This window comes from Tribolium madens, unplaced genomic scaffold (assembly GCF_015345945.1).
Source record: "Tribolium madens isolate multiple individuals breed KSU strain unplaced genomic scaffold, Tmad_KSU_1.1 Scaffold_97;HRSCAF=244;Tcas5.2_LG3a, whole genome shotgun sequence".
In the NCBI taxonomy this organism is placed as follows: domain Eukaryota; kingdom Metazoa; phylum Arthropoda; class Insecta; order Coleoptera; family Tenebrionidae; genus Tribolium; species Tribolium madens.
Window position 1 is genome coordinate 13,907,017 of NW_025401069.1, and position 19,414 is coordinate 13,926,430.

General features: G+C 36.6%; 8 protein-coding genes across 11 annotated transcripts in view; 4 read left to right on the forward strand and 4 right to left on the reverse strand.

Moving 5' to 3' along the window:
* Positions 1–297: 297 nt before the first annotated feature.
* On the reverse strand, positions 298–6,514 carry LOC123015268 (putative fatty acyl-CoA reductase CG5065). Its single transcript, XM_044414908.1, has 8 exons — positions 6,357–6,514; positions 3,495–3,695; positions 2,744–3,052; positions 1,569–1,764; positions 1,318–1,516; positions 894–1,133; positions 582–839; positions 298–535 (listed from the first exon to the last, which is right to left on the reverse strand). The coding sequence occupies exons 2-8, from the start codon at positions 3,687–3,689 to the stop codon at positions 382–384; spliced, it is 1,551 nt and encodes a 516-aa protein (XP_044270843.1). The 5' UTR covers positions 3,690–3,695; positions 6,357–6,514; the 3' UTR covers positions 298–381.
* A 1,766-nt stretch (positions 6,515–8,280) lies between these two features.
* On the reverse strand, positions 8,281–10,877 carry LOC123015266 (ubiquitin carboxyl-terminal hydrolase 10). The gene is made up of 9 exons (XM_044414906.1): positions 10,727–10,877; positions 10,519–10,642; positions 9,908–10,399; positions 9,654–9,855; positions 9,317–9,560; positions 9,156–9,261; positions 8,929–9,071; positions 8,656–8,884; positions 8,281–8,601 (listed from the first exon to the last, which is right to left on the reverse strand). The coding sequence occupies exons 1-9, from the start codon at positions 10,742–10,744 to the stop codon at positions 8,348–8,350; spliced, it is 1,812 nt and encodes a 603-aa protein (XP_044270841.1). The 5' UTR covers positions 10,745–10,877; the 3' UTR covers positions 8,281–8,347.
* Positions 10,878–10,924: 47 nt separating this feature from the next.
* Positions 10,925–13,262, reverse strand: LOC123015271 (lariat debranching enzyme). 2 transcript variants are annotated; one of them, XM_044414913.1, is made up of 6 exons: positions 13,119–13,262; positions 12,635–12,831; positions 12,438–12,589; positions 12,154–12,394; positions 11,777–12,106; positions 10,925–11,729 (listed from the first exon to the last, which is right to left on the reverse strand). In XM_044414913.1, exons 2-6 carry the CDS (start codon positions 12,829–12,831, stop codon positions 11,312–11,314), a joined length of 1,338 nt encoding a protein of 445 aa, XP_044270848.1. In that variant the 5' UTR covers positions 13,119–13,262; the 3' UTR covers positions 10,925–11,311. The 2 variants fall into 2 exon arrangements, with proteins under 2 accessions (XP_044270848.1, XP_044270846.1); XM_044414911.1 differs by having other exon boundaries at positions 12,635–13,066.
* Positions 13,045–14,937, forward strand: LOC123015270 (FAD synthase-like). Of its 2 annotated transcripts, XM_044414910.1 has the most exons (3): positions 13,047–14,096; positions 14,148–14,498; positions 14,547–14,937. In XM_044414910.1, the coding sequence occupies exons 1-3, from the start codon at positions 13,335–13,337 to the stop codon at positions 14,811–14,813; spliced, it is 1,380 nt and encodes a 459-aa protein (XP_044270845.1). In that variant the 5' UTR covers positions 13,047–13,334; the 3' UTR covers positions 14,814–14,937. The 2 variants fall into 2 exon arrangements, with proteins under 2 accessions (XP_044270844.1, XP_044270845.1); XM_044414909.1 differs by having other exon boundaries at positions 13,045–14,096; positions 14,148–14,937.
* A 165-nt stretch (positions 14,938–15,102) lies between these two features.
* Positions 15,103–17,964, forward strand: LOC123015265 (PAN2-PAN3 deadenylation complex subunit Pan3). Its single transcript, XM_044414905.1, has 12 exons — positions 15,103–15,257; positions 15,308–15,390; positions 15,437–15,542; positions 15,630–15,784; positions 15,833–16,067; positions 16,204–16,356; positions 16,403–16,519; positions 16,570–16,794; positions 16,849–17,134; positions 17,184–17,375; positions 17,425–17,587; positions 17,653–17,964. Exons 2-12 carry the CDS (start codon positions 15,316–15,318, stop codon positions 17,800–17,802), a joined length of 1,857 nt encoding a protein of 618 aa, XP_044270840.1. The 5' UTR covers positions 15,103–15,257; positions 15,308–15,315; the 3' UTR covers positions 17,803–17,964.
* LOC123015277 (cytochrome b-c1 complex subunit Rieske, mitochondrial-like) lies at positions 17,417–19,225 on the reverse strand. 2 transcript variants are annotated; one of them, XM_044414922.1, is made up of 3 exons: positions 18,439–19,225; positions 18,051–18,381; positions 17,417–17,579 (listed from the first exon to the last, which is right to left on the reverse strand). In XM_044414922.1, exons 1-2 carry the CDS (start codon positions 18,929–18,931, stop codon positions 18,068–18,070), a joined length of 807 nt encoding a protein of 268 aa, XP_044270857.1. In that variant the 5' UTR covers positions 18,932–19,225; the 3' UTR covers positions 17,417–17,579; positions 18,051–18,067. The 2 variants fall into 2 exon arrangements, with proteins under 2 accessions (XP_044270857.1, XP_044270856.1); XM_044414921.1 differs by lacking the exon at positions 17,417–17,579 and having other exon boundaries at positions 17,989–18,381; positions 18,439–19,224.
* Positions 18,975–19,414, forward strand: part of LOC123015272 (2-(3-amino-3-carboxypropyl)histidine synthase subunit 1) — a 3,744-nt gene continuing 3,304 nt past the window's right edge. The window contains exon 1 of the mRNA XM_044414915.1: positions 18,975–19,098. The gene's annotated coding sequence lies outside the window, so the exon portion shown is untranslated. The remainder of the gene's footprint in view (positions 19,099–19,414) is intronic.
* LOC123015283 (peptidyl-prolyl cis-trans isomerase B-like) overlaps positions 19,281–19,414 on the forward strand; it is a 1,956-nt gene continuing 1,822 nt past the window's right edge. Inside the window, exon 1 of the mRNA XM_044414935.1 lies at positions 19,281–19,344. The gene's annotated coding sequence lies outside the window, so the exon portion shown is untranslated. The remainder of the gene's footprint in view (positions 19,345–19,414) is intronic.

Genomic DNA, 19,414 nt, shown 5'->3' on the forward strand with positions numbered 1-19,414 from the left:
GAAACTCGAAATTGCAAATGCCATGCTCACAGGGTCGAAACAAGTTACTAACAGTAAACTGTCCCTACAAGACTTAAAAATGCTTTTTGATTTTCAATGACTGTGTATATTTGTTTTATATGTATGTATTTTACTTTTTATATTGTCTTTGTCTGTATAATTTTACCCAATGAACGATAATTTACAAAAAAAAAAATGCAAAATGTTTGTATATTATTTTCCTGTAATTAGACTTAAGCTGCTACCTTCATGTCAAACTTTGAAAATGTTATAGAAACCTGTAAAAGTAGAAAAAACTGACAAGTTATAAAAATATTTATTCTTTTTTCAGATTTACAAAATATAACAATACTGGTGCAAACACCCCCTCCCCCTCACCATTTACTTCGAAATAAATGTCCCAACAATGGGTAGCTTGTGAGCATAGCGTCCAGCAGCATCAAACATGACTTTCAAATGCGGTAATATTGACACAAGCATCCATATGAGGAGCAGATAAATACCATAAACAAATATTTTATGAATAACATACAAACTGGAAAAATACCGTTAAATACCAGTAATTCCTCATAATTACTTACAATTTTTGTTTTGTTCTGCAACGTGGAATTGTTGATAAGTCCTCCTTCATCAAGTATTGCCTCGCCCCCAACACCGCCGTGGTCAAATACTCCTCCACAGGTACGGCTTTGAAATCCATCGGAAAAGTTTTATTCTCCTCATCTGTCATATTTTTACTTAACGCGAGAAAATTCCCACTCCGGAAAATCCACTGCCGGACTGTGAAAAACTGTAAAAGTTCTAACCCGTCGTGGATTTTCCTTTGTAATCGCACCATGCTGAAAAAAGAGTTTCACTCTAATGGACATAAAAAAAACACTATTGTAACTTACAAGGTTTTGTATCGGAAGAGAAACAAAAGAAAGTCGATTAAATAGGCCGGTAACCAGTGCAAAAAAATGCAATAAATGTTGTGAATGAAACGCGAGGAGCGAATATCACCATCGGGGTACCAAATCTGCATTTCGAAAGGGTTCTCGTAGACGATTCGACGCCCAATGTCCAGAATTTCGCCCATGGTGTAGGGCACCACCTCGTCTTGGGTCAAATTATACACCGGGACTTCCTTCAGTCTGAAATTTTAACCAAATCAATCCTCGACGAGGCGCCCATGTTGCGTTGTCATAGAAACATAACGTAACCATGGTAATTAAATGAAAGTTGTCATAGTAACAATACAAAATTTCAAGCACCAGTGGCGGGTCGTGTTATTTTATTTTCAACTAACAAAAAAGGGGAATCCCCGAAAATACCCACTTTTCCGTGCTCGAGCCGATCCTTTGCGCAATCACAATCGTGGCATTGATTGCAATGTCGACGGGTACTGTTTGTGCCCTGTTTTCGGCCTTGACGTGCATGGATCGTATCACCCCTTTTCCAGCGCCGACTAGTAGCCCCATTGGGCCGTTTAAACTGTCCACCCATCCTGGTAGGGGTTCCTTAACGGCCGGCGTGACTACAAACCACCCATCAAAAACCGTTTTTCCCCCATTTTTAGTGGAAATTACCAACTGAAGGTCGAACAATACAAACTCTCATATTTTCTAATTCATCAGCGACTAATTTTTCGGCGAGTCGTTTACTGTAAGTGTATGTATTGGGATGGGGGGCTATTATGGATTTGGTGACGGGGTCCAAGGCGTCGTTTTTCATCCATCGGGACACTTCGATCACGTCACGGGGGTTATCACGGCAGTCGTAAACCTAAATTTAGGCCAATATTTAGGATTTTCACAAATTATTGTAGATATTAGCTGAGGCGCAAACCATTTTTTTATGTTGGTATCAAAAATAGTAAAAAAAAACGTTCTTTACTTAAAATCCAGCACGAATTTTGGTGTTTTGTCACTTGAAATGCATCCTCGTCGTAATTTGCCGTCATTTGGTGTAACAAGTGTAATATTTTATAATTTTGAGATTATGGCATTAGCCAAGTTGCAAACCTTTTGCGAAAATTGCGAAAAAAAAAACAAGAATTGAAAGCAAATTACGGGCACTTATGGTGTTAAATACTTAAGATTATAATTATTGCAAAAAATGGAGTATTTAATTTTTTCATATTAGCTGAGTCACAAACCATTTTTTTGAAGGTTGGGATAAATTTCGTCAATAATTGTAATCTTTTCTTGAAATTTAGATCGAATTTTACCGTTTTGTCACTTGAAATGCATTCTCCGTCATTTGATGTAACAAGTGTAATATTTTATAATTTTGACATTATGGCGTTAGCCAAGTCGCAAACCTTTTGCGAAAATTACGTAAAAAAAAAACAAAAATTGAAAGCAAATTACTCGCACCTCGTGTTCAATATTTGAGATTTTCACGAATTATTGCAAAAATTGGAATATTTAATTCTTTGACATTAGCTGAGTCACAAACCATCTTTTTGAAGGTTGGTATGAAAAATTTCGTCAATTGCGTAAAATAAACGTTCTTTATCTAAAATCCTGCCCAAATTTCGTTAAAGTACTTCCTTCTCATAATTTGCTTTCATTTAGTGTGATATTTCAACTTGGGTAAAAAAATTTGGTTACTCAATAGGCAACGTAAAATCCGTGTCATCAATGAAACCGAAAGCGGACGCAGCGACAAGTTCACTTACGGTAATTACCCCTAATTGAGTTCAAGCTCAATCAAATTCCCATCATTGTTGCCAACTATTACCAAATCACAATTAACATACCTTTTCCTCAAAGACGTCAATATCTGCAGAACAAAACGCCGTACTAAAATACACAAAAACGCACAAATGTTTCATTTGTTTCGAAACGTCAATGACTCGAGCCGTCCCTGCAGTATTCTGTTCAACGGCGTCCTTGAGGGAGGCCTCAAGCTTGAGGGTGGCCCCACAATGGAACACCACATTGGCATTAGTGACAAGTAAACTCAAATCGTGGGGGCTCAAACCCAAGCCTTCGCTGTTCAAGTCTCCGACGACAGGGACCACTTTTTTGATTGCCTCGGGCTGCGATTCGCGCAGACGAGCGAACATCTGGAAACGGAAAAAAAAATTACCCTCCACTGGAATTTCTATTGTTACCATCGTAATAATAACGGAATTTATTTTTGTTGCTATAGTTACGGTGATGTTCCTATAGCAACGATACAATTCCCCCGACATGTGCGGCTCGTTTAGGACGAAAAAGGGGAAATTTAACGAGTGCATAATTAGTATTCCATTAGTATTGAAATATCCAAGATTTATGCTTTCGCATCGTTAACTTTCTATTTAGCTAATTTTAGTAAATTTTGTTTTGTTTTGAACGTAAATTTAATGATATGGAAAGAGGTTTCCTAACTGTCAAGGATTAATAAGACGTTTATTTGTCCTTTTGCAACACTTGGTGCAAAAATGAGTGCCTTTTTGTGAAAGGTGGTAATGCGGCCTTTCCACCCGGAAGATATTACAATTGCGCCCAAACAACACAACTTACAGGTAATTTCCACATATCTTGAATCCGTGTCACCGGACTTTTTCCTTTTTTGGAGCGCATCAAAACGTAGATCTCTTTGACTCCGGTGCACGAAAACAACAGCTTCTCGATAAGGACTTTGCCCATAAAGCCGCTTCCGCCGGTTATGAAAATCGACTTGCCATTGTACCACTCCACTATCGAGTTTTTCGACATGATTTCCTGCAACAAATTGGAGAAAATAAGTGGTGATTGCGTAAAATGTCCAAAATTTTCCACCGACTCTTGCAACAACTCAACTTTCAAATTTCATTTATAAAAATATTACATAAATAGAAATTTGACCTCTGTTTTGTCAGTTTTTACCTACCTCAATTATTTATGAGTTTGGCTTTTTAAACGAGTTATTTATTTCCTATCATGACATCTAGTTTGTTTGAAGTAAAATATTACCGTTGCAATGAAATTACCTGAACAAAAGTTTAATGACGCTTTAAAACCAACTAAACTCACACAAGTGTTTATTATTTTACACAGTTTTACGGTAATTGCCCATTATTGCGACATATGTACTTGATGGTTGTGTTTATTTTTAATTATTTGGTGAAATTGTTTTACCAAAACTTGCACAATTTATTAAAAAACATGAGTTTTTGCACCTCATAAAATGTTGCAAAAAGTGTTTTCGTATTTTTAAAATAAACAATTAAATACGAGTTGCGAACTATGATGTCAACATTTGCACAATTCTTGCCAATAACTTCGATTTAATTAATTTGTTCATGAAAAGAAAAAACTAGTTAATGAGAAAAGCATTTTTCTGTTCAAGGTCAAATTTTATTGTTGTTTTAAGTACTACTAGAGACTAAAAAAATGTCTCAAAAGACTTTTTTTTTCAATACAGACTGTTCCAAGAATTGTACTTGAACTTCTAGTTATGCAAAATATTTTTTTTCATAAGTAAACAACTGACAACACTGTAAAGTTAGCACATGTAATACTACTAATGTTTCCATAGAAACTATAAAAAATAACGTTCAATATTATACGGGGGTTGCTCAATTTTTTTTTACTTTTTTCCATTTTGTTAATTTCGATGAATGGTTTTCAAAATACTAAATAAAAAATTGTAGGAATAGACAATTTACGGTTACCTACAACAAAAACGTCAATATTTTGTAAATTTTATGAAAAACTGGTACTCCGAGTGCCAAAAATCAAAAAAAATTTCAACTTTAAAATTGTTCCATTTAACATTTTTTTTTACTCAAAAAGTTTTTGAGATATTGAGTAATAAAGTTAAGAATAAGGCTAAAAGTAAAAGCACTAAATCCGATTTTGACCAAAAATCAACATTTTTTGATTCTTATGAAAAACTAGTACTATATGTAAAATTAACCGGAGAACATGCCTGAAAAAACTGTTTTGACCTAGGACTCATAGTTTTTGAGATATGATTTTTTTTTGAAAAAACTAAAAATGGCTCTGTACCCGGAACCATAACCCGGAGCGACTTCCGGTTTGCGCCAGTAAATAGATAATTTTAAGCTAATTTTAATGGTTTTTACCCCTTTGCTCTAAGTTCTATAGTTTCGTAGAAAAACGCGTTTAAAYTTTCACAATTTTTACAATTTTCACTTTTTGAACGGCGATTACGGCCAAACTATTAGACTTAGAGCTAAGAATTTAATTCCATCGTAATCAGCGTAAGAAAATCTATCGAGTGAGGCCAAAGCCAAGTCGATATCTCGCAAAAAAAATTATGAATTTTTAAACGCTGATTACGGCGAAACTAAAAATAAACGCAAAATAATTGGTAAATTCGTAATTAGCGCGTCAAAATCTATCGGATAAGATAGGTTTKAATCGAATCTGAGACATGTTCAAAAACACTAGTTTTTAAGGTGACAAATTTTTCCTTTTTTTTATTTTGTAAGTTGCGGCAAAACTGTGTCTTAATGTTATAATATTTTGACGTATACCTATGTAAAATGTTCCGGGGAATCGATTGGCGTCAATTAAACTGCAAAATTCGTAGTAGTTTTGAAGTTATAGTCGGATTTAAATTCTCGATATTTTTGACTTTATCAGAAATTTTCTCGATAACTATTCATCGTAGAGCAGTGAACTTTTTAATATATGATAGAAAATTCAATTTTCTATCCAACGGTACCAAATATAAGAGGTTATCTCTAATAAGTCCGGAGTTATTGCCATTAGATCGCTCCGAGTGCCAAAAATCGACAAAAATCAAAAAAAAAAATACATTTCTAGAAATCCTAAAGACTCAGAAAAAGTGCATAAAACGTTGTTGAAGGTGTTTTGCCAATTAATTATCAATTAATAAACCATTAACATTAATTTTCTCTTTAATTTGTTGTCCAATGATGGACTTGGGGACAAAACTCATAACCCATTTTTTGCACTGACGTCAAGGCCAAGGTGAACCTGTCCGAATTTTAATTATGTAAAACAATAATGTTTTTTCTTTATTTACCAAAGTTTCACTTAATTCGGCTTTAAAACTTGCGTTTGCACAATTCGGCGGCACTTTTGACTTATTTTATTCACTTATTAACAAATATTTGACCATTAAAAAAGTGTGCACTTAGCACAAATATATGAAAAAATTGCTCACTATTTAAACCGTTATGTTCTATAAGTCGACCACCTCAATTTAATTTAATACTGGGTTGGGTTTAATTAATGTAATAATAGTGAAAAAGAAATTTCTGCGAATTTTTCCATTAGAAAGTTGGCGCTTATTACACATTTAAATGTGAGAAATTTGGGAAAAAAATAATTCCCCATCTCCAATGTCAAGGTTTTTTTTTTTTTTTCAATCCAACTTATAATTAACACAATTTTGACGGAATAACTCACCGATTTGCAACAACCGCAAGCTATGTGATGAACAAAGTCGTGCTGTAGTAAATTTTTTTTTCAACAAAAGCGAGGAACAGACACCACTAGAGCATAAACAAGACTAAGTTCACCGTTCAGAAGGCAGACGTAATATTCATCTGGGTTATTACAGCATATCAAAGGTGGACTTTCAAAATGTAATACAACCGTAGAACCAGTTTTCCTACTTCCTTCAACATGCGGATGGATGTATTTTTACAACATTATTCATAGCCTGGGGTTCCAATAAAATGTCCAAAAAAGAAGAAATAAAAAAGGAGTTTTTATTTTTCATAAAACGGTTTCAAAATATTAATTTCAGATTTTGGTGCAGATAGATAAGAGAATATCTAAAGTATTTTTCTCTCCCGACTGTTCGAATTATTATTATTAAAAAAAATAAGAATAGTAAATATCAATTGAGGGGCATTTCGTAAATAGTGTGAAAATATATTAAGGAATAATTGTTTTGCTTTAAATCAAAATACAAATTACCACATAAATACATTTGTTAATAGTAAAGTAAAAGGCTCGGTGAAAAGTAAGAGTTTTATTAGTTTATTTACAATAAAAAAGTAACAAACGTCAGGCAATCAGCAATACAACAAAGCATTACATATTACCTAGGCGGGCTTAGGTGATTAACAATTATTACAAAAATATTATACATATTAGTCATTACTAAAAAAGTTTTCTTAAATGATATTTTTAATAACATTTAAAAAACAAAGTAGTTCCAGACACGTTTATTTTTATGGGACCATGTGACCAACAATACACATGTGTTTCGCGTGTTGCTCACAAGAATTGAAAAATCAATATTATCATTTCAACAAGTCTTGAAAAGATGCAACTTTATATAAAGTTAATTTATTGAAATAATTATTAATTTTAGATTTTCGTGAAGATGGACAAGAGAAAATTTAAGCCATCCCACTCTCTTGACTGTTTTAATTATTATTATTGGAGAAATAAATAAATAAATATTAATTAATGAGGGGCATTTTGTATAGTATGAAAATATATCGAGCAATAATTTGTTGTTTAAGAGTGAAATATAAGTTATCTTATATCTTACTGTTAAGAATAAAATAAAAGGCTCGGTAAAGAGTTTATTAACAATTTTAATTAAAAAAAAATAACAAACATTAGGCAACTAACAATACACCAAAGCATTACATGTTCCCTAAATGGGCAAAAATTGTGTAATTATAGTTATTTATTCTACGAGTTTGAGTGTAAAACGGACGCATTATTTCACAGAGTGGATTTTTAAAACACGAGTGTAACGAGTGGTTTATCATCCACGAGGTGGAATAAAGCGTCCGATTTACACTCAACTGAGTTGCATACAACATTTTATTTTTCGAATTAGACTCAACAAGGCTTAAACTTGCTTTAAATCTTTCAAAAAAAATAATCTGATGTTTCGTATTGAGAAATGTCGAACAGTTGTCAAAACTTCCTTACACGGGAGAAAAACCGTAAATTTTGACAGTGTCAAAGAATAAAAAGTATTATTTAATTAGTAACAATTATTGAAAAAGTTTTAATAAATGTATATAGTCTCTAAAAATTTTTTTGTTACTATAAAGTAATTATCATAAGATAATTATTGTATTTTTAATAACAAAATTTTGACATTTTTATGAAAAGGAGTGTTTCCAGTCACGTTTTTTTTTTTGGTGGAAAATTAAATCATATTTAAAAATGCAACAATTATAATAAGGCTTCAAAATGTATTTTATAAATCTTATTAACGTTTTTTAGAAATCTTGCAATTGTTATTTGAAGGTTAGGCAACCAGCAATGCACACTTGTATTGCACGTTGTCTATTTCTACTTAGAAACAAGCATTGCAAAATCAAGATTTTCATTACAGCAAGTCTTGAAAAGATGCAACTTTATATAAAGTTAATTTATTAAAATAAGTTTACTTATTAACAATTATTAATAGGCCAAATGTATGTTTATTTGCTTCTAATGGTATCACTACGACGGTAAAATAACAAATAGGGAACTCTAGTTCCTTGTGGCTTCAAAACATAGTCTTCTTGAACTGACTTGACCGACGCGTCATCATATCGTATCCAACTGCTATAACCGACATGAAAGGCATCTGTAATATAGTGCCCTTTTGTTGCTTCTTTCCCATCATGATACACGACGGCGAATAATTTATACTGTTTCTCTTTCGGCGACATTGGCTTGGAAGATAACAGTTCTACAAACACAAAAATTAACCACAAAAATCCCCCAACCCAAACTTACCACCTACTAGAATCAATTTTCAAATCGATGGGAAACTCCAAAGCTTTGACAATTTTCGTACATCCATCTAGCTTAAAATCAAAACACTTTAAATGCAAAATTAAAATAACCGGAAGTTCCTCCAAAGTGACTTGTTGCCACGCCTCCACTTCCTCATTAGTCTTTTCATTCGTAACGCCCTCTAGTTGATTCTTCGAAACCAAAGCCTCAAGTGCCTCACGCACAGTTTTCACTTTCTAAACTCAAATTGTAATTGTTGTAGAAAAAATATAATAATTACCTCGATGTTTAATTGGAGAGTGAAAAACGGCTGGATGTTGTAAGTGGAATGGTCCCCCGCCCTGTGAATCCTCGACTTGAGAAACCCCCCGAAAATATTACTAATCGGCGTCTTCACAAACTCCATTTGACGCGTTATGCTACCTTTAAACAAAATTTAAAAAAATAAGTTAAGCAACCAACATTGCACACATGCATTGCACATTGGCTACTCAACAAAAATATTACCTTTATTTTTTGGTCCCATAACTTGCCACTCCTTATCTGATTCGTGATCCCCAGCTTTCGACTCACACTTATTGATCGTTAGGTCACTTTTCACCAATTTCATCAACTGAAAAAAAAAAAAACTGAATTAATAAAAACTTAAATTTGAAAATTATCATTACTTCTAGCATTTCATCGTTCAGTCCATTTAATAAACAACCCAAAAACTCTTCAGCATCCTCCTGACGTCCCTCCACCAAAAACAAATCACTTCTAACACCATTCAACATTTTATAGATCCAAGAAGGCTCAAATGGTAAATCATAATCGATCATTACGCCTTGTTCCTTCTTTTGGTTTTTATCATTTCGTCGATTTACACGCAAACCGGCTGGTAAATGTTGAAATTCTTTCACGAAACGGCACCTAAAACAAAAGATTTGCGACTTGGCTAAGAATCATACTAGTTACTATAGTAACGTTAGTTGGCGATTGGCTATTTCGGTTCACGTAACTTACATTCCGTCAATGATGGGCGTGGCTTTCTCCTTCTGAGCGGTAGTGTTTTGTTCCGATAAGCCAACTAGTAAATTATAAACAGGAGGACAAGCTAAAAGTGCTTGCAAAATGGAATTAATATAGCAATAATTGCTCTTATTTATCAAACCACGTGGCTGTAAACTTATAGTTCTTCCATCGATGGTATAATTCAACAAGAATTCTAAGAAAAAACAAATTAATTGGTTAAAAATTTCTTAATTTAGTTATTTTACCCCCCATTCTGTAGCAATTTGGGTCGATGAATTTGGCCTTTCTGGGATTTCTGATTGGATCTTCACCATTGTTATTATCAACGTTTTGTTTATTCACAGCCTCGTTTGATGAAGATTTCTCATTGACACCGTTTCCATTAATCGCGCCTGAATTTTTCGAATTATTGAATAAACTCGCCCAGGATTTATTCACTTTGTTTGGAGTCGTTTCCCCGTTACAATTAGGATCAGACTCTTTCTTTTGTTCGGGTTTTGGGTCAGGGGTGGCGCTTGGGGGCGGCACATACGCCTGGTTGTACTCCTCGTCGGTGATGTAGTCGTAGTTGGGGGCGGTTTGTGTGTATGTTACGACTGGGGGCAGATACAGCACGTATTGCGAGTATGGGTGATACATTGGTGGCTCGGGGGGCGGCATATAGGCGTTGAGGTAAACCGGCGGGTGGGATACGACCTGGGGGTGGTCAGCGGTGGCGGTGAACCGAGTTTTGACATCTGAAACGAGATTGGCAACATTGAATGACATTTGAATTTGGCACACAAGGTTGCCAAATTTAAAAAAAATCTTTTTAGCTGACTCATTCGAGTTTTTTATGAATGAAAAGCCATTTTACCGGTCTTTTGTTCCGGGACCCTCCATGGGAGCTGCACATTTACATTCTCGGCGTACAGAGAATCCAAAACCTCTTGCCGTTCTGGCTCGTCAACCCCGCTGAGGTCCAGGAACGTAATGTTGTGCTAAAATAACGAAAATTACTCACTTTTGATGCAAAATCGGACAAAATTATGTAAGTCTAGGGAGGCAATTTTGGGGCTACTTACTGTCTCGAATGGATCCATGACTCAACTATTTCATATTTGTAATAAATTCATTGCAATATTAATCGAAAATTAGCATTTTTACAGCAATAATAAAAATATTAAACACACGGGGTTAGTTTTCACGTTCCATTCTGTCAACTGTCTAAATTACAAATCTAGTAAGTTTGGGTGGGCACGGTTGGTAACACAAAAGCGGGCTTTACGAAATACTTTATTCACAAAAAATCATTTTCGATAAATTGATCCATTCCTTCGCTTAATTGTTTAACTGGTGTTTAATTGATTTTTCAACAGTTACTTCAGCTGAAAAAAATTCCTCAAACGTGTGATTTTCATTCTTGGTTGGGGTAAAACTATTTTTCTGAATCCATGGTTCAGCTATTTCATACTTGTAATAAATCGTTGCAATATTAACCGAAAATTAGCATTTTTACAGCAATAACAAAAATATTAAACACACGGATTAGTTTTCACGTCCCATTCTGTCAACTGTCTAAATGGTCTAAATTACAAATCTAGTAAGTTTGGGTGGGCACGGTTGGCAACACAAAAGCGGGCTTTTCGAAATACTCTATTTACAAAAAATCATTTTTGATAAATTGACGCATTTCTTCTCTTAAATGTTTTACTCGAGTTTAATTGTTCTTCAACTGGAGCCTCAATTTCAGTTTCAGTCACTTCAGCTGAAAAAAATTCCTCAAATGATTCACTTTCATTCACTGGTTGAGGTAAAACAAGTTTTCTCGGTGTTTTGCTTACATTACTATCGTCAATAACACTATTTGTACTTAAATTAATAATTAAACTTAAAGGATCATCGATTAATAATTTGTTACAAAACGAGACAGTTTGCGAGTTACAAACTGGCTCTGGTTGTGTGAAATTCTTCGTTTTGTGACCACAATAACCCTCAGATGTTTTCTCGAAATTGTTTGGTACGACTAAATCACCAAACTGGTTTAAAGTGAACGATTTTTCCTCCTCATTTGGGGTAAAACACCACCTGGAAAAACAACTAAAAATTGTTTGCTTTTTTCACTTAAAAACTACCTCTCATTGCCATGAGCCCCTGGTAAATAATTCGTCACATTTTTAACACTTAGGAGATGATTTGTTAGTCTTAAAATAGTCAACCACTCTAAATCGTAACAAATTTCAGTTTTCAAATTCGCATCGTGAGGTATGTCAACAACTTGGAGAAATCTCCTCTTGGGAAGACACTTATCTAAAGCCAGAAATTTAGTGACTTTCCCACACTCGTGTGGCACCACTGCTGCGAATTTACAGTGCAAATGGGCCGAAAAAAAGTAATCTGGTTTCAAAAAATTCAACAATTCTTGAGTTGGTTTGCTACCCAAGTGACCCCTATTGATATCATCCCTAAAAAAATACTAAAAATTACAAAATCATTGCAATTTTTATCTTACTCAAAAAAAGGCTTAAAACGGATCAATTGTGCCTTATCCCCGTACTCCCAAACCCCCGAGGGCCAATCATGTGAGAGAAAAACATTCAAAGTTTGAGACAATTGTTTCAATCGAAAAACTTCCAAATTCCTGATGTGATAAACACTACGTTTGGAACTGTCACTATAAGGAGGGGCCTCAAAATGACCTTTCATGTAATCTTGTCCTTTGTAAATCCCCGAAAGGCCCCCAATCCTCAAACCTGAACAAACTTTAACCAAAGGAAACAAAACCGTGATTTTGACCTGCAACATTCACCACGCCGGCGTACCCCAAGTAGTAGATATTGGGAGCAACCCAGCCCCCATACGGCAACTCTTGCAGATAATTAGACGCTTCGTGATTCCCCCCGATGAAAATCGTGAGAATTGGGGCTGTTTTCAGCCCGGTGTAGTACCTAAAACAAGAATAGTGACACGCGAAATGACCACAACTTGATTACTTGTAAAATGAACAAATGTTGGAGTATTTGGGGGGCACCGCCATGCATCGCAAGTCTGCTTCATTGCGAGATGCTTGAAAATCGCCACAGCAAAGCAACAAGTCGATTTTGAAGCCTTCTTTCTGCTCGAGATATTGCAGAGTGTCGTAAATTGTCTCCAATTCGCCGTGGGCACAACCCTCAACCGCTATTTTCATCTTAACCCAAAAATTATTACAAATTTTGGTTCAAAAATTTTGACAGGTACGGATTCAGCGAACACCAAAGTGTGCGAAATCCGGTAATACAAACAACCCTAAATTAATTATCACTGCACACAAAACGTAAAAATATGTATTGGTCATTTGTTTTCAGTGGTTTGTCAATCACAAATTTACTAAAATTGTTTTTTTTTATCACAATTCTAATTTTGAACGTTAAAATTTACGAAATCTAACAATAAGAAACCATTACTTAATTAATTATTTGTGTATGTGAGACTTACAAGAATGCATTCGTGAATTATTAATAGTGTTTAACTAATCACAAATTAGTCAAAAATGTTTGTTTCATCACTATTTTAGTCTTCAATAAACACGATTTTCTCTGATTCTGTACAAGTTGGTACAAGTGTCACCGTCACCCTAACCTCCAAATGTCAGTCAAACTTGAAAAAACCCCATTGTGAAAGTCTCGCTTTTGGGGCAAACCATTGCGTGTCATGCGACGCAAAATGTCGTTGAAAACCGTGGGTGTCATCTTAATCAGTGACGAGATTCTCCACGGCGAGAAAACCGACACTTTTAGTAAATATCTAATCAAAGAATTGACTTGTTTGGGCTTCAATGTGGGCAAAGTCTCGACGATAAGTGACCGAGTAGAGGTGATTTGTAACGAATTTCACTCACTAATAAGGACATTCGACGTGATAGTGGCAGTGGGCGAGACATGTGGCTCAATTTACAAAACCCTTGGCAAAATGACAACCCAAGAACTAGAAACTAGTGAGGATTTAACTCGAATACTCACTGAAATTGGGGAAAGTTTTAGTAAAACCGATATTTTACTACCCCGACAAGCTAGAATATTGCACACGGGGCACTGTCACCCCGTAGTTCACTTCCAGAGGATTTTTATTTTGAAGGAGAAGTGTCTGAAATCGAGTTTCACGAAAATTTTGAAAAATCACCTCATGGAGTACCGAAAAGAGCGAGATTTCCGAAAAATCATCGAGATTAACAAGAATGGAAACTTGTCGTTTGATTTAAACGAGTTCAAAACCAATAATAGTCTTCAAATCGAGTTTAGTAAAAATGACAAGAGTTACATTTTTAATGTTTCGAGTCCTGAATTGCGTGAAATGGTGGAATTTCAGCGCAAAATCGCCGAAAAGTTTCACAATTATGCGAAATTCGTCGATAATTCAGACGTTTGGGGGCGTGTCTACTCCAGTGGTGAAAAACACATCAAAAATGCGATTGAAGTAAGGTGAGATTTACTCCACATTTGATGAAATAACTCAATTTGTTTTTAGAATATTGAAAATTGTTTGCAACAGTTCGGTTTAGAGAACATTTTTGTGAGTTTCAACGGCGGTAAAGACTGCACTGTTTTGCTCCATTTGGTTTTAACAGTCGTTAGGAGAAAGTATCCTCAACATTCGCACCCAATTCCTTGTCTTTACGTTCAAAGTGAAAGTCCTTTTCCCGAACAGGACGAGTTTATTGACTTGTGTAAATGTTACTATAATTTGAAAATAATGACACTCAAGTCGGGGATTAAGGACGCTTTAGCGCACACTTTGCAACAATTTCCCAACTACAAGGCTTGTTTTATGGGGACGAGACGGACAGATCCGTTTTCGGGTGATTTAAGTGTTTTTCAGGTATTTTCCCCGAGTTTAGTATTTTTTGTTTTTCTCAGTTGGTTACAGATGACTGATGCTAATTGGCCCCAAATACTCAGAGTTAGTCCGGTCCTGGATTGGCATTATTCAGACATTTGGGACTATTTACTGTTATATAAAGTACCGTATTGCAAATTGTACGATTTAGGGTTCACCTCGTTGGGGAATACCGTAAATACGGAACGGAATCCCTCTCTTAAATGCTACGACCCGTTTGATGGAAGCGAATTTTACTTACCGGCGTATAAACTACTGAAAGAGGGGAAGGAACGGAATGGGAGACATTCTAGTTGATTATTATTTCAAGGGGGTGGATAATTTAGTCAAATTTTTATTTAATTGTTGGTTATGTAGAGTTTATTAAATAAAAAATGGTGAAAATTGAAATTTGGCGCCCGCGCCATCAGTGTTGCCAATCTCTACCAACCTCACGACGAGAAAAGTGCGTGTTTTATCACTCGTTTTTTATTTTCGGCTTGTTATCATTATCATTTGTACAAATCTGTCAGGTATTTATGCCGTTTCCGTGTGATTTCCCCCTCAAACTGCCTTTTTTGTTGAAATTGCGACAAATATTTTTTTACGTCATTGACAAGTCAAACAAAATGGCGATTATTTTCAGCAAATTTTCAGGTGTCAAAGAAAGTAAATAGAAGTTGAATTATTTCAGTCAAGGAGCGAGAATTCGTTCAGGTTTCTTGTGTGAAATGTGTCAATCGGATGATTTTTGCTAGAATTGTGCGTTTGTACGTTGAGGGGTTTCAATATTGTAACACTCTTTGTTTCAGGGAATTTCATGGATCATCCGGTTTATTACCGCTTCGCCCAAACGAATGGGGTCCCCCAGGAGTCCAAACTGGCCAATTACATGGTAACGTGTCTTCGTGTCGTTTCAATCATGAAATTGTCTTTTGTAGAACATTCAAAACTCCAATTTGCATCAGGCGTTTCAAAGCAAGTTGAATATCGAGTCGAAGAAGCCCCAATGTGTCGCCGGGGCGAGTCTCGTGTCCAGTGCTCCAGGTATTGGCCTTGAACCCCCCAAACCGTTTGATTTTTCCGTGACGCTGGACCTATTGACCTCCACTTTATCTAATCATTTGTTTTCAGCTTCACCCAATATTTTCAACTCGTTCACCCCGACCCTGGACCCATCGCCCATTCGATGCGTTTCGAGTGGTATTGACCACCCAGAAAATTCCACTTCACCCAATCGCTCCTCACCCATGTCTGATGCAAATAACATTGCTGTTGCGGCATATCAGGTAGGCTGTAAGGCCGCTCAAAGTCGGTAATACAGGACCCGATTTTAGGAAAATGTCGGCGGGACGACATACTTTTACCCTACCACTTCGGAAACCTGTCACGCCACTGATGTCGCGGTTAGTAATCTGCCCTCGGAATACAATGTCTACCCCGGTACCCCCAACCATATTACATCACTCAAGTCCAAGCAAAGCGCCTCGTTTTTCATATCAAAAGACCTACAATTGGAGCTGATGAATCGCAATGCGTTGACACTCATGCAGGCCAATCAGCAGTATGCAGGTAACTGTTTTACCGACTTGTTACGCCACTGGTTTTATTGTTACTATGACAACTTGTATGTGGTTGCTATAGTTACAATACATTACTATGGTAACTGTCGGTGTTATTGACATGTGCGACTCGTCAATTTTTGTAGACTTGCCTCAAGTGGAGAATTACCACGAGTTGTGCCCCCTGGAACGTATCCCGAGTAATTCGCTTCATAAGACACATTTGGGGTACCAAGCATCCATGTACAAAGCGATTCATACTAAAACCGGTACGCCGTATTGCTTGAGACGGCTACATGGTGAGTACAGGAAACTGTAATACCGACTTTAAATTTTTTCGTTTAGGGTTTCGGCTCCAGAATGCCAAGTGTATGGTGGTGGTTGATTTGTGGAAAAATTTGAATCATTCCAATATTGTACAGTTACAAGAAGTTTTCACTACTAAAGCCTTTGGAGATAATTGTATTTTTTTAATTTTTTTTTTTTTTTGTGTGTTTGAAAATTGTTTTTAGCATTGATTTTTGTTTATGATTATTATCCCGGATCGGAGACACTTCTTAGTAAGTATTTTTCGTCTGATCAGCCCGATCCCTTCGCCCCCGACACGTCCCCTAGACCTTACAGCCATCAGAAAAACAGTATATTACGACACCAACAAAACAACAAACTTCCGGAATTTTTAATTTGGAATTACATCATTCAGCTCACTTCCGCTTTACGTTTGATACATTCGTCAGGTGAAGTGCAATGTTGTCATTTTTTTTTAATTTCTCACAATTTTTATTCACCAGGCTTGGCTTGTCGTAGTCTCGATCCGACGAAAATAATCATCACGTCAAAAAATCGTTTAAGATTGAGTTGTTTAGGTGTTATGGATGTAGTTTTGAATGAAAACAGTGCATCGGTAAATCCCCTAGCCTTAGTCCAGCATTACCAACAAGAGGATTTGACAGCTTTGGGTAAATTAGTTTTAGCTTTAGCGTGCAAATCAACGGTGGCTGTGCAAAGGGAGAATATATCCACAGCTGTGGATATCATCAGTCGTTCATACACCAGCGATCTTAGAAATTTGATCATGTTAGTAGATACAAAACAATTGAGTGTGATGTGTAAGTCGGTATTACAGGTATCTGTTATCGCCACAACAGAGGAAAAGCATCACGGATTTGATGCCGATGATTGGGGCGCGATTTTACACCCAAATGGACAATTTGCACAGTTATATCGAGGTTTTGGAGTATGAGTTGTCGAAGGAGATTGAAAATGGGCGGCTTTTTAGACTTATGACCAAGTTGGGGACGATTAACGAGCGACCTGAGTAATAATTTGGTGGTTTTTGTTTAGTTTTTTATTTTTTTTTCCCCTAGATTGAATATGGATGGGGCTTGGGCCGAGACAGGTGACAGATACATGCTCAAATTATTTAGGGATTATGTCTTTCATCAAGTGACAGAGGATGGCCGTCCTTGGGTCGATATGGCACATATAGTACAATGTTTAAATAAATTGGATGCTGGAGTCCCTGAAAAGGTACCAAAAGGGTTTATTAGGGCATAAATAATTTTCACCTACTATCTATTAATAATTTTTTTCAGATTTGTTTAATGTCGCGAGACGAACAAAGCATGTTAGTGGTGTCGTATGCCGAGTTAAAACATTGCCTCGAACAATCATTTCATGAAATTCTAAATGCTTCACCCGTTAAAAAAGACCTGATTGAGTGTGAAAACGAGAAAAAAGTGTAAAATGTTTGCAATAATTAAGTACTTTTTGGTGAATTTTGAAGGTTTTATTTTTTTATATTATTGTGAACATTTCAAACAACAATCTTTTCCATCAAGAATTTTTAAGAAATATTTTTTCTATGTTGTATTTATTTATAAGAGTAAAATAAAAGGAAAAATGTGGTTGTGGTTATTGTTCACCTTGACTAAAATTAACCATTTATTTAATCACTTTTTGGTTGTAGTAAATACACTATTTTGTAGCTTACCACAATAAATAATTTAATTAGCCTACTACGAGGGTGCTGTCATCGGTGAACTCATGATAGGGTACTTCTAGGTTAAGGGGGGCCGGGCCTTTGCGAATCCGCCCTGAGGCGTCATAGTGAGAGCCGTGACATGGGCAATAGTACCCCCCGAAGTCTCCCGAGTTTGCGATGGGTACGCAACCCAGATGGGTGCACACCCCCAAAATAACCAACCATTCTGGCTTCTTGACCCGTTCATTGTCGTGTTGGGGGTCCCTGAGACTCGATACGTTGACACCTTGCTCAGTTGCGATTTCCTCCGCTGTCCTGTGTCGGATAAATAGGGGCTTCCCTGGAATTTTTCAATTAGAATAATGCCCTTGACCGGTTATGTAATACAACCACTCACCTCTCCATTTGAAAGTCACCGATTTCCCCTCGGGGATGTCCCCAAGCTTGACCTCGATTTTGGCCAAAGCCAAGACATCAGCGGAGGCGCTCATCGAGGAGACGAATTGCGTGACGACGGCTTTGGCGGCGTAGGCGGTGGCGACAGTCCCGGCGCCGGCGATCAGATAAGTGAAGCTTTTGCGGCTGTCTTCCGAGTCGGTGCTCTTGGCCGTGGGGGCCTTGACGGGGTCGCGGCGGTACTGCGACCAGTCGGGGACGGTGATGTCGGTGTGGGCCCATCGCACTTGGGTGCTCACAGCGGGGCCACTCGAAACGCGCACCTTACCCTCGGGGAGGAGCTGGCTGAGGGTGAAACTGCACTGGGGGGTTTGGGGGAGCAAGGTTACGGGCTTCGGGGCTATCACGGCGGGGGGCTTCAAAGGCGTGATGTTGTTACTCACGACTTGGTTGGCCGCTTTCAGGTATGATTGGACTTTCGTCGGCTTCCACATTTTCTCAATCGCAAAAGATGTGTTATGCAATGGAATTTTTTTCGAGTGACAGGTTTGACAGATGTTTGACAGACTAAATGCGCATGCGCACGGGAAAATCCAATTCAAATAAACGAAAATTTCGATAATTAGCTGAGGAATTGAGAATACACTTGAAATTTTAACAGGTATGTTTTTTTTCACATTATTATTTTAACAAAATAACCAAAACGCAGTGGTGCCAACTAATTTTTCACGTTTCATGGCACACTTAAACTCAGTATTCACACCCAAAAATGTATTTATTGAAGGAGAAAACACACACAAAAGTTATAAATAACGTATTTGTTGGCGTTCTTCCTCTTTAAATGCAAGAATTTGGTTAAAAACGCTAGAAAAGCAATCAAGTAGTGACAAATTGGTACGCCTGTCAAATGTGTCAAATTTGAAAGTTTTGGCGGAAGTTTTGAAAAACCGTAATGTTTCGCAAATTTTTCCTGTGTT

Coding starts and splice junctions, on each gene's coding strand:
- LOC123015268 (XM_044414908.1), bottom strand. CDS start 3,689: ATGTCGAAAAACTCGATAGTGGAGTGGTACAATGGCAAGTCGATTTTC. Junction 1,134..1,317: donor ATCGGCTCGAGCACGGAAAA/GTGGGTATTTTC, acceptor TTAAAATTTCAG/ACTGAAGGAAGTCCCGGTGT. Junction 840..893: donor CTCTTCCGATACAAAACCTT/GTAAGTTACAAT, acceptor CTCTTTTTTCAG/CATGGTGCGATTACAAAGGA.
- LOC123015266 (XM_044414906.1), bottom strand. Junction 9,072..9,155: donor TATGGGACCAAAAAATAAAG/GTAATATTTTTG, acceptor TTTTGTTTAAAG/GTAGCATAACGCGTCAAATG. Junction 8,602..8,655: donor CGATTTGAAAATTGATTCTA/GTAGGTGGTAAG, acceptor TTGTGTTTGTAG/AACTGTTATCTTCCAAGCCA.
- LOC123015271 (XM_044414913.1), bottom strand. CDS start 12,831: ATGAAAATAGCGGTTGAGGGTTGTGCCCACGGCGAATTGGAGACAATT. Junction 12,590..12,634: donor AACATTTGTTCATTTTACAA/GTAATCAAGTTG, acceptor TTCTTGTTTTAG/GTACTACACCGGGCTGAAAA. Junction 11,730..11,776: donor GGGGCTCATGGCAATGAGAG/GTAGTTTTTAAG, acceptor TTGTTTTTCCAG/GTGGTGTTTTACCCCAAATG.
- LOC123015270 (XM_044414909.1), top strand. CDS start 13,335: ATGCGACGCAAAATGTCGTTGAAAACCGTGGGTGTCATCTTAATCAGT. Junction 14,097..14,147: donor ACATCAAAAATGCGATTGAA/GTAAGGTGAGAT, acceptor ATTTGTTTTTAG/AATATTGAAAATTGTTTGCA.
- LOC123015265 (XM_044414905.1), top strand. CDS start 15,316: ATGGATCATCCGGTTTATTACCGCTTCGCCCAAACGAATGGGGTCCCC. Junction 15,543..15,629: donor TCTCGTGTCCAGTGCTCCAG/GTATTGGCCTTG, acceptor ATTTGTTTTCAG/CTTCACCCAATATTTTCAAC. Junction 17,135..17,183: donor GATCTTAGAAATTTGATCAT/GTTAGTAGATAC, acceptor TCGGTATTACAG/GTATCTGTTATCGCCACAAC.
- LOC123015277 (XM_044414922.1), bottom strand. CDS start 18,931: ATGTGGAAGCCGACGAAAGTCCAATCATACCTGAAAGCGGCCAACCAA. Junction 18,382..18,438: donor GGTGACTTTCAAATGGAGAG/GTGAGTGGTTGT, acceptor GAAAAATTCCAG/GGAAGCCCCTATTTATCCGA.